The sequence below is a fragment of the Pteropus alecto genome, unplaced genomic scaffold (genome assembly GCF_000325575.1).
Source record: "Pteropus alecto unplaced genomic scaffold, ASM32557v1 scaffold45, whole genome shotgun sequence".
In the NCBI taxonomy this organism is placed as follows: domain Eukaryota; kingdom Metazoa; phylum Chordata; class Mammalia; order Chiroptera; family Pteropodidae; genus Pteropus; species Pteropus alecto.
In genome coordinates, this window is record NW_006442491.1 from 26,725,603 (window position 1) to 26,742,109 (window position 16,507).

At 41.8% G+C, this 16,507-nt stretch overlaps 1 protein-coding gene across 1 annotated transcript in view; it reads right to left on the reverse strand.

The window, feature by feature from the left end:
* Nucleotides 1-16,507, reverse strand: part of PTPRT (protein tyrosine phosphatase, receptor type T) — a 675,700-nt gene that overhangs the window by 161,538 nt on the left and 497,655 nt on the right. Inside the window, exon 13 of the mRNA XM_015596894.1 lies at nucleotides 11,766-11,802. Within this exon, the coding sequence (XP_015452380.1) occupies nucleotides 11,766-11,802 (37 nt within the window). The remainder of the gene's footprint in view (nucleotides 1-11,765; nucleotides 11,803-16,507) is intronic.

Consider the following 16,507-nt stretch of genomic DNA (forward strand, 5'->3'; position numbering starts at 1 on the left):
CTACCTGTTCTCCCATGCTCCAGCCTTGTCCTTGCCTTAGAACTCTCTCTCTGATTCATTTTCCAAGCTGTAACTAGGGTGGCCTTCACAAAGGCAGTCTGTTTAAGCACCTCCAAGGGCTCCTACTGTCTCAGGACAATGTTCATCTAATATGCTATGGGGCTCCATGGAGTCCTTGGTGTCCTGGTGTCCTGGACCTGAGTGCTACTTTAGCATCACCTCTGGTTACTCCTAGTTTCCTTTGGTTACACTGGCATTCTAGCCATTGTCCTATTCCAGTCCAGTAGCATCCTCTCTTGCATCCAGTGATTTGCACATGCTACTTCCTCAGCTCAGAAGATCGCCCTTACTCTCCAACCTTGTTCAATATAATTGTCACTCTTCTTTCAAAACTTGTCTCAATGACCACATACCTGAAAATACACATCCAAATTGGTTTACGTTTCCCTTCTCTGATTTCTCATGGCATTCTGAATTTACCTTCATCATAGCCCTAATCATATTTATTGATATAATTTATCTGTTTGTTGCTCTCCCACTGGCTACTACTTGTTGAGTGCTTACTATAAACCAGGTATTGCATTAAGCACTTTATATATTCACTAGTTCATTAAATTCTTATATGACCCCCCTGAGGTAACTGGTGTTATTGTCATTTTATAGTTGGGGAAACAGAGACAAAAAGCAGTTAAGTACCTTTTCCAGCCTAGAATCAAAGAGTCTCTAAATCCAAAGATGAAGTTCTTAATGTCTAGGGGACGAGGGGAAACAGATCAATACTAAGTTGAGCTCAATAAATGTTTATTGAAAACGAAATGAATAAATGAAATTCTGATTTAGTATTTTTCACTTACTAGCTGTGCCACTTGGAAAATTACATCCATTCCTGAATTTCGATTTCTCTACCTGTCAAATGGGGGTAATAATAAGTATCTCACGAAGTTCTTTTAAGGATTAAATGAAAAACAGTTAAAGCCATAATTCAGTTTGCAGTCCCTGCAAAGCCTCCCCTATAATCTAGGGCTAGAACTCTGTTTAGCAAGAATGCTCAGCTATGAGGGGTATGAACAGAGATGAAGCTGGCCAGGTACTGGGATAGGGAGAGGTTTTCATAATGGCTGGAGAAGCAGAAAAGAAGCAATAGATCATAAGTCTCATGGGACTCAAAGGGAAGTAGAAATAGGAAAAGGTCTCATATACATTGTGCTAAAGATGACTAGTGTTTACAGGTGCCTGGGCCATCTCTTCTTGGAAAAATCTGAGTCTCATCAAGGCCAGGTAAGTGGAAGTGACCTAAGTCATTTCCATGTGAGGTATTTAAGATCCAGGTTACCACCTCCATACTTCTTCTTCCCCTGCGATGGGGTCCTGTGAGGCCATATCTATTCTAGATGGCATAACAACAACAACAACAACAACAACAACACAATAACAACAACAACAACAAAAAATTTTGTGGTATTAAGCTATTGATATTTGGATATTAATTTGTTGTTGCAGCAAAGCCTATCCTAACCTGACTAATCCAGTGGGAGAAAAGGTAAAGGTCTTTTGCTGTCTCATCTAACACCCGGTCCTCCCATCATATGGCTTTTTAAATGGAGGATTCATGACCCCTCTCTCTTCACAGTTTCCAACATCTGTTCACATGTATATATATCATCCATTAATAAAAACATTAAGACCATGCAAAGATAAAGGATGTCAGAATGCTGAATACCTCAGACTTCCTTTCTGATTGTTTTCTCTTCCTAAAGCAGTGAATGGTAAAGGCAAAGAGATGCTGATGGGCGAAAGCTGGCACTGGAGTACATAACTTTGAAGACGGACTAATTTCTTGGCTTATTAAGTTCAATACGTTATGGAAGTAAAGACAGCTGAGGGCTCCTTGAGGTTTCTGCTTCAGATCCCAGGACTTAGCTTATTCGAGATGGGATTATTCTTGGTTTATTGAAGATAAACCAAGAACCCGTCACACCCTAAAGATTCTATTTTCAACTATTACTGGAAAAGAGGCAAAGAAGGAATTAGAAAATATAAGACAAGGGACCTTGACAATGGCCCATAGACTCTTACTCAGTCTATGATATTGACAAGATTCAAAATGGTGCTGTGGACATGGCATGAGCTTTGGAGCTAGATCTGAGCTAAAATTCTGAGGGAGTTATTTAACCTTTATTTATTTAACCCTTTTGAACCTATACTGTTTCATTTTTTGAGTAAGGGTAATAATGACGACCACAATATATTTAGTGCCTACTATGTGTCAGGCTTTACTTCTATCTTCACACTGTAAACTCGTGTCGACACACATAGTCCTGTGACTGGCGCACCATAGGTGGTTAATTTTTGCTAACCCTTTTGTATCCCTAACTTTAATACAACATTGACAATCCATCAATGAAAGCTCAAATAGAGCTTCACTTTCTCTATTTATAACCCTTGTCTCCAGCATACTCAAATTTTTTTACTTCCTTGACCCCTGATTTTAAAAGACCTCTTATTCCCTTTGTATGATGCAGCTGCTTTGGAACAACAGATTTGAGCTAAAGTCAGCTCAAGTTTCTTAGGTCTTGAGTAGATAATCCTCACTTCCAGTTTGCAGGGATGAATAGAGATTCCCCAGGGACGCACTTGAAGGACAAGAGTTGATCTTGGCTTTTGTTTTCCTGGTCTCTATCACACCAGCTCTGTCTTCCTGAGTGGGGTGTGGAGAAGGTGTGTATGTGTGTGTTTGTCTTGGGGTGGGGGGTTGCGGTTTGAGCAAAGCTACAGAGTGGGGGTGGTAGGGGAAGGACAGAAAGTGACAAGAGAGAGGTACCAGTTATTGTAACAAGAAAAATATTAAAGAAGAGGTTGGAATATTTAAAGGTCATCTTTAGTTTATTTTATGGTATACTTATGATTCTCTTCCTCCATTTTGTCACAAAACCTTCAGGAAAATCCATATTATTCCACTGGCATTTTAGGATCTAGAAGGTACTAGGTGAGAGCAAAGGGGATCATGGGTCGAGGAGATCTTGTTACACTTAAGCAATTCAGAGAAACCCAAGCATGGAAAATTTGTTTCATTGGGCTTCGCTAGGTAGAAATAGCACTACCCTACCTGACCCCGCTAAACACACACTCTGGGCTTTCCCCTTTAAGGTCCGGCAAGATTTCTAAGGATTGAACAACAACCAAGAGTTTACCAATACACTGGCTTACAATAGTCTTGCCTCTTGCAAGTGGTCCTTCGTCATGGCCTCTTCTCCAGCTGCTACAGCAAGATTTGGGCATCTTATTGTCCTGGGTCCCTCTCTTGAAATTGCTGGGCCGATGAGAGCTGAGGCCAGCATCATTCCTGTCCTCTCTCAGTTTCTAAACTCTGAACCTAGCCTGAGAGTATCTGATTAATGTCCGATTTGTAGAATTGTGTGAGGAGACGTAACTAGAACTGAGGGGTTAGCTTTCTTCCTTAGATAACAGCACAGAGAGGACATGTGTGTTTAGACCTGGGTCTCCAGGTTTCACATCAGAGACGGTCAGAAAGAGAGAAAGAAGCTCAAGTTGTTTATCATCTATTATGTTCTTGACCTTTCACGTGCATTATCTCAAATAATCAGGAGAAAAAACTAATGATCTCAGGCTTAAAAGTGAAGTGATAGACTCAGAGGTTGTGACTTGTCTAAAGTCAAACAGTTAAGTTTTCGAAATGGGGTTTTAATCCAGGTGTCTCTGATTCCCCATTATTCCATGCAGCCTCCCAAGGAAGTTTTATATAACAGAACTTTCCATTAGGTCAAAACGGGAAGGAAGGGCAGGCAGTGAACATTTCCTATCTGATAGCAGACAATTCTATATCTCACTTGGCTTCTCACACCATCTGTGGCATGTGATTCTTGTGGATAAGGAAGCCATGAGCACATAACTCCCCTTCTCGGCCCCAGTCTTAGCATCTGCAGAATGAGGGGACCTCACTGGAGAAGGGCTATTTACTGTCCCTGCCAGTCCCTGCAGGGGTGAAAATCCATTATGGAGAGAGGAGAGAAAATGCTGGATGAAATGCTCTACCTCGGGCTTAGCCATTATAAAAAGAAACCACATTTACAAAAGACCATCACCCACGCCTCCTGCCTGTTGCTGCTGGGGTAACGGTTTCAGTCCATCACGACCATCAGGCAGCATGAAACTACTGGTGACGCTGGCCCCTTATCTCATGCTTCATTATTCTGGAGTTCAGCTTTCAGCACCTACTCTGAGGGATCGTTTTAATGGGATCGTTAGGGAGTGTTTACTAGATTAAAACTGTGGCTGTCTTCTGCAAAGTAACTCTGCAAATGGCTTTATGGGTTTCCGAATTTATTTTGTCTCAATGACTCGGCTCAGTTTGCAAATCAAATCAAAGCTGATTTTTCTAACTGCCACTTGGGCACACCCAGCGGGAGTCTGCAGAGCCAGCTGTGTTCCCCTGACGGCTGGCACCAGAGATAGAAGTGCTGCTGCTTGCTGGAGGCCAGAGAGGTTCCAAAGGGAAGACGGCAGACAAGTAAGTCGGAAGCAGCAGTTTATTTTCTGCAAGGAGGAAGGGCAGACAGGACTTTTGTGGCCTCAAAGACTGAGTGGCAGAAATGATAAGGAGCCAATTTGGACTCATATATGGAGTCTCCCTCTAATGGAAGTGTCCAATAGTGGAGTGGTGAGGTCCCTGTCACAGCAGGTACTCAAGCAGAGCCTAGCTGGCCTTTTTGTTACTGGAGAAAAGTTCGGACTTTTAGGGGAAAAAAAGTTCTTATTTTCCAAGATAACGGACAAGAAAAGTTCAGACAAGTAGCTTATATTTGAAAAAAATGAAACCATGGAAGAATGACATGTTAGTCATCTACCCATTGACTGACTGATTAATCAATTGATTCATTAATTCATTTATCTACTTGTTCATTCAATGTATTTTATTGAGCACCAATGCATGCTAGGATCTGGGGAGACAACAGTGTTCAAAATAGGCAAAATCTTTTCATTTACTTCGCTTCGAGTCTAGCTGGGAGATAGACATTAAACATGCAAGCAAATACATATATATAATTGCAAGTTATGATGAATGCTATAAAAAAAATATAGGGTATAATGAAAGAGGACCGTATTGGGGATATATATTAGATTGGAGGTCAGGATGGTCTTTATGAGGAGACAGGGTTTAGGCCACAGTCTGAAAGATGTATATCTCTTAAGCAGATGCAGATGGTGGCCAGATAATTTCAGGCAGAGGGGTAAGATGAGCAAAGATCCTGAGGTCGGAAGGAGCTTGATGTGTTTTGAAGAACTGAAAGACCAGTGTGCTGGAGTGTAGTGAATGAGAGGATAGAGACTGGATGAAGCTGGAGGGTAGGAAGTGGCCAGATCGTGTGAGCAAGTCTGGTGGAAGCAGGGCCTGTGGGTCAGAGAAAATAGTGAAGTGAATGAATGGCGTATGGAGGTAGGCAGGGGAAAGAATTAGACAGACAGGAGAATCTAGTGGGACTTGCATGGAACTGGACATCAGTTTCTGGTGAGCCTCTAGACAAGAAACCATTTTCCCCTTGGCCCGCTCTGTCCTAGCCAGAGGGCATGAACTGAGTTACTTGGCTACCTCCTTTAGCAGTTACAGCTCGGAGCATCTTCCACCAGCCGGGATGATCATCTGTCATGGGGAGGTTGTTTTATCTTTCGCTTAAGCTTCAGCACCTTGAAAGTCTAAGTATCCCACCCCAAATTTTCACATCATTCATTTTCCCAAAGGTCACTTTTGAGCATGTTCAGCTCCATCTTCAACCTGGTTCCAGAATTGAGCCCATACTTCCTTTATCTTTCAAATGTAAACATTATTTAATGGGTTTAAGGATACCTCCCTCTTACTTGCCTTTTCTCATAGTTCCTGTTTTAACTACGAGAACAAAATCTACTTTTAAAATTGATTTATTTTTTGCTTCCTGACTTTCTACTGCCCTTTCTTCAAAGTACGAATAACAGTTTTCTGTTTTCAAAACAAAAATTAATGTTTGTTTACCCATTGTCTGTAGTTTTCTCTCTACAGCTCTGGGCAGATTCCCAGAGCTAGAGTATGCCAAGCAAAGGGCTTTAAAAATTTTCTTTTAGCTCTTGAATTTGAGGCAATCCCATCAGCTTTTTGCCATACCTCAATCGATGATAAAATACATCCTCTGTATAGCAACAGCCCTGAAGCACATGCTTTTAGTGACGCTCCCAGATTCCCTTTACAGGTTGGTGTGCCATCCTCCAGCCACTGTGAGTGTTGAGGCGAAAGGTTTACACCTGAGACTTTCTCCATAGACTTGTTCAAAGCTCAAGGGTGCCATTTCCCCTGGAGCCATCTGAGTTATCCAGGGGAGGGAGAGGGGTAGGAGAATGGGGACACGCCAAGGACTGATTGTTTTGAAGAACTGAAAGACCGGTGGGGAAGAGTAGAAATCCTGGTCTCCTTGTTTCAAGGCAAAACAACCTTGGAGAAATTTACCCTTCACCCCGGATTGAGCTTAGGCTTGACTTTGCTTGAAAATAGAGTCTTGCTCAGTGTTTTTCTCATTTCCTATTCCACTTCCCTCTTTCACTTACAGATTATTTCCTGGAGCCCTCCCTCCATACATCACCTGCACCAAATCCCTGCCTCAGGTGCTGCTGCTAAGGGATCTGTCTGAAAATAGCTCTCATTCCTCTTGATCTGCTCTTGGATAAACTCTACTTCCTCACTGTGGCCGAACTCACATTTTGATTCCTCTAAATCTCCAGTCAAAGCTAATAACAGCAGACCCCTGGCTGAGGAGCAAGTGAATGGAGAATATGAATCCAGGTCAGTGACCACAAGCCCCTACCAATGAAAGAGACTGCCCTCAAGGCTTTTGAGATGAACCTTTCCTGACCCTAGAGTTACCATTTCTACTAGCAAATACCAAACTCCCACCCCACGGCCCCTTAGTCCTGCCGTCCATTTGAGGTTCTGCCCCCTGGTGATATGTGAATCCCCTTACTCAAGCCCCCTCTAAACACAGGGCACTTGTTCCTTGGGTGGGGCTTGGGCCAGGGGTGTGGCTTCTCTCACAGTTTGAAGTCCCGAGTCAGGTGGCCTCCCTAATCCCACCCTTGCTCTGCGATTCCTAGAGTTAGCGGAGAAGGGACAGTGATGGGACAGGGAGGCACAAAGCCTCCCATGCTGCACCAGTCCCGGACGATGGCCAGGAACACGCACACCATCACTGCCGGGGGCTTTGGCACTGTCGCCACTTCAGTCCCCATCGGGAACATTTCGCTCCTCTCCGGAAGCTGCGATCACAATCATAACGTCACCATTAAATGATTCTGTTAAAATCATTCACGTCTGTTTTGACACTAGACCATGAGCCCCTTGAGGACAGGAACCATGCCTGCTGGTTCACCACAAAATCCCCAGTTCTTCTCAAGATGCCTGGCTTATACATGCTCAGTGAGTGAGCCGACTCTACGGAGGAAATACTAGTCATTGATAATAACAAAAAAAATTTTTTTCAAAACACTTGGCAGTAAATAAAACACTTCTGTGTTTATTATATAATTTAATTCCCACAACGAACTGGGCAGTAGAGATCTTGGTGTCTGGAGCGGGCTTGCACCAGCTTGCTAGAGCTGGTTAACATTCTGGACTTTTTTGCCATCCAGTTGTTAAACTATTGGACACTGTGGGGATATATATGCCCCGGAGATCGATAAAGACTACAAATACGAGCTTTTCCTTACCAAGAGCAGGTTTATCAGCAATTCACTGGCAGTGCGTTCAAAATGATTCTATGACTGGATAGATGGGGATTGCTTTAAATATGGTGCCTCTTGAGTTTCTAGAAGATTAAGTGAGACCCTCAAGGTCTCTGATCCTCGCTTCAGTGAGATGCTGACTCCAAATGCATTTGCTCATTTCGGCAAGCCGCTATGTGCCAAGATCTTCCTGCCATGGCAAAATGTGATCAGGAAATCAGTGGTTAAGACCAAGTAGCTCCTCATCAGAGCTCCTCTTGATGGGCAATGCTGGTACCTGCCACAGGAAGCCACGCTTGCGCTGGCCCCAGATCCATGAATTGGATCAGCACCTGACACCCCACCATCACGTGAGGTCTGAGAAGGGTCCTGCTGCCACAGACCCAGCATCTGGTGTGCGCGGATGGACCAGGGTTCTTTTTACAGAGCATGCAGCTCCTCTGCCCGAGGGCACCTCACTTAGCTTCTGAAGGGAATGAGAGCCAAATGTGGACCTAAGCCCACCTCCTGGCTTCCCTCTGGTAGGGCTGGTTCCTGCTCCTTGCATACCCTTAAGTTATTGGGATCACACTGTGAATGGTGAACAGTCAAAGGCTACAATGGGAACCACAAGTATACCGCCCCTAACTGCATGGATCCTATTATGAGTTGAACTGGGCCTCCTCCCCACAATTCATACACTGAAGTCCTATCCCCCAGCACCTCAAAGTGTGACTTTATATGGTAATAGGTCCTTGAAGATATAATTAGTTAAGATGAGCTCATACTGGAGTAGGTGGGCCTCTTAATCCAATATGACCAGTGTCCTTATAAAAAGGAAGAATTTGCTCACAGAGATGCACACTGGGAGAACGCCATGTGAAGATGAAGGAAGAGATCAGGGTGATACTTCTACAAACCAAGGAGCACCGGAGATTGCCAGCAAACCACCAGAAGCTAAGGGAGAGGCATGGAACACGTTCTGCCTTCACAGCCCTCAAAAGGAACCAACCCGCTTGATCTCAGACTTCTAGCCTCCAGACCTGTGAGACAGTAAGTTTCGTTGTTTAAGTCACTCAGTCTGTGGTACTTTAGTACAACAGCCACAGGAATCTAATAGAGGTCTCTTGCTTTGCAACCCTCCAAATCAGACAGAGTAGGTTAGTTAGAGCCTGGGTGACTAACAGTGATGTAGACAGATGAGGGTTTAGCGCCCCACCCTGGAGCCAGGTGTGGTATCTAACAGAAGATGTGCTGGGCTTGGGGTCAGGTCAGAAGGATCCTAAATGAGAGCTTAGGCTGTTCCATTCTGGGTGGCAGCCCTCACTGAGTGGCAGTCCCAGTTCTGCGGGACTCATACAGCTGACTGCAGACACTGTCTGGAGTCATGAGGGACAGGGGCAGGCCATCAGCAAGTTGCTCTATCACCAGAGAGAGCACTGGCCTTAAGCCTGCATATGTGGTCACATTCCAGGGGCTGGACATCCGCCGGCAGACATGTGAGGAATGTGCTGCAATGACAGAGAAGTGGACCAGCTTGGAGGGAGACAGATGGCCCATGGAATCTGCCACTGGGAATTTATATACACCTGATGCCTGCGGGATTCTCAGTATTGTATTTTCCTCTATTAAGAGAAGTCGTATTTTCAGCAAACCCACAAAAATGGAAAATTGATTCAGTAAAAGGATGGGTCAAGTATTGATCCCTGGCCTTCGGTCCTTGATGCGAAGTCCTCATGGACAGTGCATGGATTTGGATGAGGTTTGCCTTTAATTGACCCTGGATGCTCCAAGGGTAATGCCAGGCATGGAATAGACAATAACCTAACACAGGGTTCCTTCCCACTGTCTTTACTCTGCAGTCACCGACCTCTTATATGATGTGGTGCTGAGTGGGGATGACTGCCTGAACTATGGTAGACGGGCAATCTGCATAGCCATCTCTCTGCCCCGTTCCCAAAGTGCTTCTAGAGCCCCGTTTCTCTGGGCTGAAGTGATGGCCCTCAATGAGCTGGAAAATGAGGGTGTGGCTGCTTGGAACCCACCTCTGACTCCTGACTCCTCCGAGCCCTGCCAGGGCTTGGACAGCTGGGCACATATTCATTCATGCATTCCTACACCCACACCTGACAGGTGCACACACTCCACTAAAGGTCAAACGAGAGGAGAAATCCTTATGCTAAGAAGGGGCAGAGAGCTCTTCTGCTCTAGTTCTTTAAGACCACTGCACTCTGCAGATCAGCAGTGTGACTCTGGGGAAGCAAGGCATGGTGGGATTCTATGTCTGTGAGCGCAGTGGGTCCTGAACATCCCAGGAGAGTACCGTCTTAGGTGTTCTCTCTCAGAGTCCCTGTGTGTACCTACTGCCTGCCCAGTCACATGTTCCCGGTTCTCAGTTCAGAAAATATAGTCCAACAAACTACTTTTTTGGGGGGCTTATGTCTCTGAGGGTGCCCTTAGAATCCCAGACACCCATGGAGGGTAGAGAATCCACATAAGCCCCTCCCTTGTCTAGGGGTCAAACCTAGAGGGGACTATGGAGCACCATCACGGTAAAGGTTTCTCTATAGTTTCCTTCCCTCTCCCAGCTGCCTGTGTGAGTGGGATGCCGCAGACACCCAGCTATCCTACTTGCTGTCTACAGCTCTAGTGCTGTCCAGTGGATGCTGTTCTTCCTTCTACATTACCTGATTTCTTCAGTGGAAGTCTGCCAAGGCCAGCCTGTGATTTGTGTCACTTTTATTTGTAGGCCATCAATTTTCCTGACCCCACAAAAAGTATTTTATCTCTTTCTGTCTAGCAGCCTGAGTTTCTGAGAAGGAACAAGTTAGGGACATGCCAAATTCTCATGACTTATGTGAAATCAGGGTGAGTTTTTATCACAGTGAGACCTTAGTGCTTCTGTCTTCTCTGTCCTCCTGAATCTTCCCTATTCTGCCTACATATTAGAAACTCTGATTTTCTTCAAAGTTATAAAAATTGTGCATGATAGGTCTTGGTGCATGTTCTATCAAATAACTATAAGTATTCTTCTCTCTCTCTCCTCTCTCTCTCTCTCTTCTCCCCCCTCACAATATGAGTGCATTTTCCTCCGTATGTGTGTGCCAGTGTATACACATTCACATATGTATATGCATAACTGGGTCATTGTTTTTGTCTGTACTTTATATCTATGACTGTATTTATATTTATGTTTATAATTGTCATCTCTGTGGAAGCAACCTATAAAATTACATATGCTGTCAATAAATGCAGGGAACAGAATAGAATTGCTCAATTTTGGTGTGTTTATATGAGAAAAATAGCTGTTAAAAATATCAATTCTATAATAAAAAGATAAACCTGATTTCTAACCATTCGACCTTATAATAGGTTAAATGATAACAAACCGTTCATTGATTTTTTTTAAAAGAGTAATAAACAGAAACATATAACAATTGAAGGAGCCAGGCAATTCAATTATAATTAGGAAAGCAAAAGTGATGAGCCCGAACAATGTTGCCTTAGTTTTTCAGATAAGTGTTGAAAATGCCAACTACAAAGTAAAGCAGTGTTTCTTTTCTTGTTGTTAAAGGCACCAACATCAATCACCTCATTTTTGAAAGCCATGCACCAATTGAATAAAGTACAAAACTCAGAACGTAGGTTTAACAGATGTGCTTAAAAAATACCAATATAAACATAGACCTAGATACAATGAAAATATATAACAGAAGAATATTTGAATAAATTTATATTTACAACTGATTAATGTACCAATCCATCCATCCATCATTCGTCGGTCCATCCGTCCATCTGTCCATCTACCCACCCGCCCATCCATTGATTCAATCAATATGTTTTGAGCTCTTATTATGCTTTAGGCCTGGTGTTATTAATACATATGTGGTTGGGTATATAGTAACACCTAGATGCAAATGACTCCAATGAAAATAATTTTTTCTTGTTGATTTTAGTCAGCGTTGCCTATGTCTCCCTGTGTGGCTAAAGAATGGGTGAAAACAGACAAGAACATGCCAACATACCTTTTGTAGCCAGACGAACACAGTTGATTTTGGTCTCCTGTGAACGACAAAAGCGAAGCTCCAGTTAATTAATTATGGGTTTGGTTTGTTATATAAAGAAAAAATATACATATATTTCTGCATATATAGGTATGCATATGTATTTTTAATTATAATTTTAAATTTGTCCTTTCCATTTCCTCCCCCGTTAGAATCACCTTTTAATTCTATTTCTTCATATCTTTTTGAGGCTAGGTACATACATTGTTCCTTTCACTTCCTGGCTCCCACCACCTCATAAGCTTTTCCCCCAGACAGAACTACTTCATGAACATATCACGTACTGCTCAGCACAGAACCACTTTAACAGTAACATTAAGTGGTCACATTTTGGCATGTAATGTACTTCATTCAGTTGTATGGATTCTTGAGAGAACCCATGGGCTAGTAGATGGTACCTAAGACATCCTTAGGAAACTCTCTTACAGGTAAATAATGCATCTGTTTGCACAGACTGAAACACACACTTGGCAATAGCCCAGTCAATATAAATGTGTAAGAATCAAACTGTAAAGTTCATGTTCAAAAAGTCACTTTGGCCCTGAGATCTCTGGTGGACCTCATGGTATCCATGGATAACATCGTGTGTGTTTGTGTGGCACTAGAATCTTTGCTGAGTGAACTGTTTAGTTATTGCTGGCTGTTACCTAAGTGGACAGGATCTATACATTTGTGATGGTGCTAGGCATGCAGCTGAGTTGTTTAGGAAGAGAATCAGCTTACTCTATTTTATTGGGATCATCTTCTAGGAGGCCCTGGAACAAGTTGAAAATTCCAGTTGACTAAGTTATGCCCCCAGCAGGGGTTTGAATGTTGTGTAACAACGAAAATAAAAGGCAAAGATTGCAATGTGTATGAGTCTCAAGAATCCACTGCTTGTCTTGCTAATGCTCACTCATAAGAAACTGCTGTATCTTGAAGGCATTTATGTTAGGATAAAAAGTTATGCAAAAGTAATAAAACCCATGGACTTCAGTGGCTAGGAACAGCAAAGGTTTATTTTCCATTCAAACTACATGTCTAGCATAGGCGCATGGCTGGGTCTGGGGGATGTAATGTAGTGCCTGGGGGACACTCTCATCATAAAATAGGCTGGCACCCCTATTTTAACACAAGGCTTCAGTGTTTAATGAGGCAGGAAAAAAGAATGCTTAAGAATCTTAACTTATATGCTCTGCATTAGAAGTAACACTTTTGCTTTGACTCAGGTTTCATGGGCTAGAACCAGTCATATGGTGATGCCTAACATCAGTGAGGTAAGGAAATGGAGCCCTCCATGCACTCAGAAGTAGAGAAGAAATGGCAATGGCTACAGCAGGGTCTGTTTTATTTATGTTCACCTCTGAATGCTAGAAATCACCACTTCTAGTGTGACGTAGAACCCAAACGTGACTTCCCAATGGTCTTGATTCTGTTCCTCAGACCACAGAAAGTCTGCCCTTGGCCATGTAGGAAAGATGTCTGGATATTGGAAGATGGTTTTCTGGTTCATCGACATTCTTATTTATCATCAAGTCTTCATGCGATGAGTTCAAGGTTTTTGAACCATCCTAGCTACTCATCCTAAGACATCCTCCAGTTTGTCCCTCTTTATAAGAAGGGACTAGAACATGAAGCAGCAGTCTACATTGGTCTTGTCAATATATGAATACTTAGATCATCACTGCTTTCTGTTTTCCTTACTTATCTTGGGCTTCTATTAACATAGCCAACATCCCAGTTTTTCATTGATCATAATGAATGTGCCATCAACATTTCCTCCATCAAAAAAAAACAAAAAAAAATCTGCCTGCTTCTACAGATATAAATGTGATTGTATTTCTGGAGCCCAAGTACAGAGTCATATAGACCACTACTAAATTCTATCTTCTTTGACTCATCTGATTACTACAGCCTATCATCATATTCTCTACCATCTGCAAGGTTTCAGACATAATTTTTCTCAAACTTCTTCCAGGTAATTAATATAAGTAGTAATTTGGAAAGTGCCAATGGCAGAGCTTTGTGCCATGTACCAGAATCCTTCTTACAGGCTGGCATTCATCTGTTCATCAGAATCTTGGTTGGCTTTTTAACTGGTTACTCACCTGCTGAATTGCTTCAGCACTCACATGCCACTGCTGTATTTTCCCACCAAAAGAGCTTGAGAGTAGGGTAAAATTCACTTCAGATACTGATACTCTGTCTAGTAGTATCTATCAGCCCTCTTTAAAACAGAAGTTTGGGTTGAAATGACTTATTCTTTGGAACAAGTGTTTTCTCTTCTATTTTTTATTTTGAAAGTATTCCTTTTTAAAATAACTAATTGTTTTATTTAATAAAATGGAAAATGTAGAAATGTTAAAAGAATATGACACATTATGGTTCAAATATATGGAGTATTCATTGAGGTATTCACATATTTGAAATATATCTTTCAAGGAAAAGAGTTTTTTAAAAAGAATTAATTCGGAAGATGGAAAGAAGGAAAAATGACTGAGAAAAACTATAAAAATAAAGCAGAACTCTCTAGATGTGATGCCAAAAAAGCCTAAGTCACAAATGAGTTAAACTTTAAAAATGATGATGAAAGTGAGCCAATTCACGTTTTAATGTTTGAAGAAACGGCAAAGTTCTTCAAAACCTGTTGGCTTTCATTTTTGTTCTCTGGTTTAAAGGGTTAGTGAACTGAAGCCTGAGATGGTTAAAGAAAGCAGGACCCCCAGAGAACTGAAGAAGATCTGCAAATAGTCCTCCAGCACCTCAATGATCATCACTGAGAAGCTGTATAGACACGGAAAGGTGCCGAGAGACCAGAGATGGTTGGAAGGACCTCCACTTTATATTAATGCAAAGAAAAAAGATTTTTGCAAATGCTATATTAAGAAACTTGCCAATTATGCACATGATTGTTGAATAGAACAGTGGGCAAGTGTTTGATAAGGCCAGTACTGCTGGGGGGTAATTTATTAATATATATCTAGACTTTGAAAGAGCCAATCTAATCTCTTTATATCTGAGAATCTATTCTCAGGAAATAACCTTAAATGTAGAAAAATTATATTCAAAGTCATTGGTTCTGGTGTTCTTTATAAATGTGACAAGAAGAGCAACATCTATGTCTAACTCTACAGGCATATAAAGAAAGTTGTGGTCTATCTACAAATAGAATATTATAAAGCAGTTAACAAAAATGATTATGAGGGCCACGAATTACATGGAGTAGTAAGCATAGGAAAATAAATGAATGAAGTGCAATTTTTATTACAACTAACATGCAAATCTAAGCATTTAAAAAATAAGTCCTGAAGGAAATATGCTAAATCCTAAAATTTGTTTCATAATTAATTTGAAATATAACATATATGTAGGCAAGTTTAATCATCTTAAATACGGGTTGCTGAACTTTTCTTAAAGGAAACACACGCCTATGACCAGCACTCTGATCAAAATACTCAACATTACCAGAACCTCAGAAGTCTCCTTCATCCTCCCTCTGAGTCACTAATCTGGCTTCTGTGGGAATGTTCTCTTTAAAATGTATCGCATCAAAGGGAATCCTGGGTAGCTGCAAAGGTTTATTCTACTACTTTCTCTTTCTCATTGTGTCATTTGTGAGGACTTTCTAATTCTCCTTGGAATCATCTTCCCTTCCACAACTGATGCATGAAATTGAGCCACTTCCTAACACCACCTCCCATACCCCACATCTATTAAAATTTGTTTTCTATAACCTACAGTGCATATCTGATTATGCTCAACTCTCCCTGGCTCTCACAAATGTGACACTGACATGTACGCTTTCTCCCAAGTTTCTGACACCTTTAATTCCATAACCAATTTGTCTTTGTTGGTTAGAAATAGGTACAGAATAACAAAATCCTGAGTCACTCTCTTGACCTTCTGGGTGACAGAACTGTTAGCAAACACATCAGGAACATGCTGGAAATTCTATCATATGGGAAGTCTGGCCAGTAAGCATATGCCCAAAGTCCCCAATCAGCTCAATAAACAGGAAATGAGTACTTTCCTTGTGCTTAGACTGTATAAGGCTTTGGGAAAAGAAGAAACATTTTATATTTTCTGTTCTATCCCTACAGTACAATTTCATTTCTCCATCATTTTGACCTCATCCATGTCCCACTTCCCACTCCAGATTTTCAAATCTGCATACAGCTGTATATCGCTTTGGAGTAGAATATAATGTGCTCACTGTTTTGCTTCTGTTGAGACCTGCTTTTACTCAAGGCTTTGCCAGTGCTGGGGCAATACTGAGCAAGTCACTCCCCCTATCTGTGGCTCAATTTCCCCATCAATCAAATGACAGAAAAAGGAGTAGAGAAGGCCACTTTGGTAGAGTATGTAGGGTATTCTAAGGTTGCTTCAAGTTCTCAAATGTTGAATCTAGTTTCAGCTACTGGCAGAACTCCTTCTTTTTCAGTATTTTTTTCCTCATGGAGCACACAAACATTATTTTTCTAACATCTGTAGTTAACTCAGGAAAGAAAGAAAAATAAAGGCACATCAAAAATGAAGATTAAATTACAGGATGTCCAAAAAAAATTTTTAATAAGGAGTACTGAAGAAAAAGAAAAGAAGCAAGAGAATGAATAAGAGATAAAAGGAAAAGTAATGAGGGCAAGTGAAAAAGTGACCTACAAGAAAGACAAAGAAGATTCAATATACATATACTTGATATCTCTGAGGGATAGATCAAACAACTG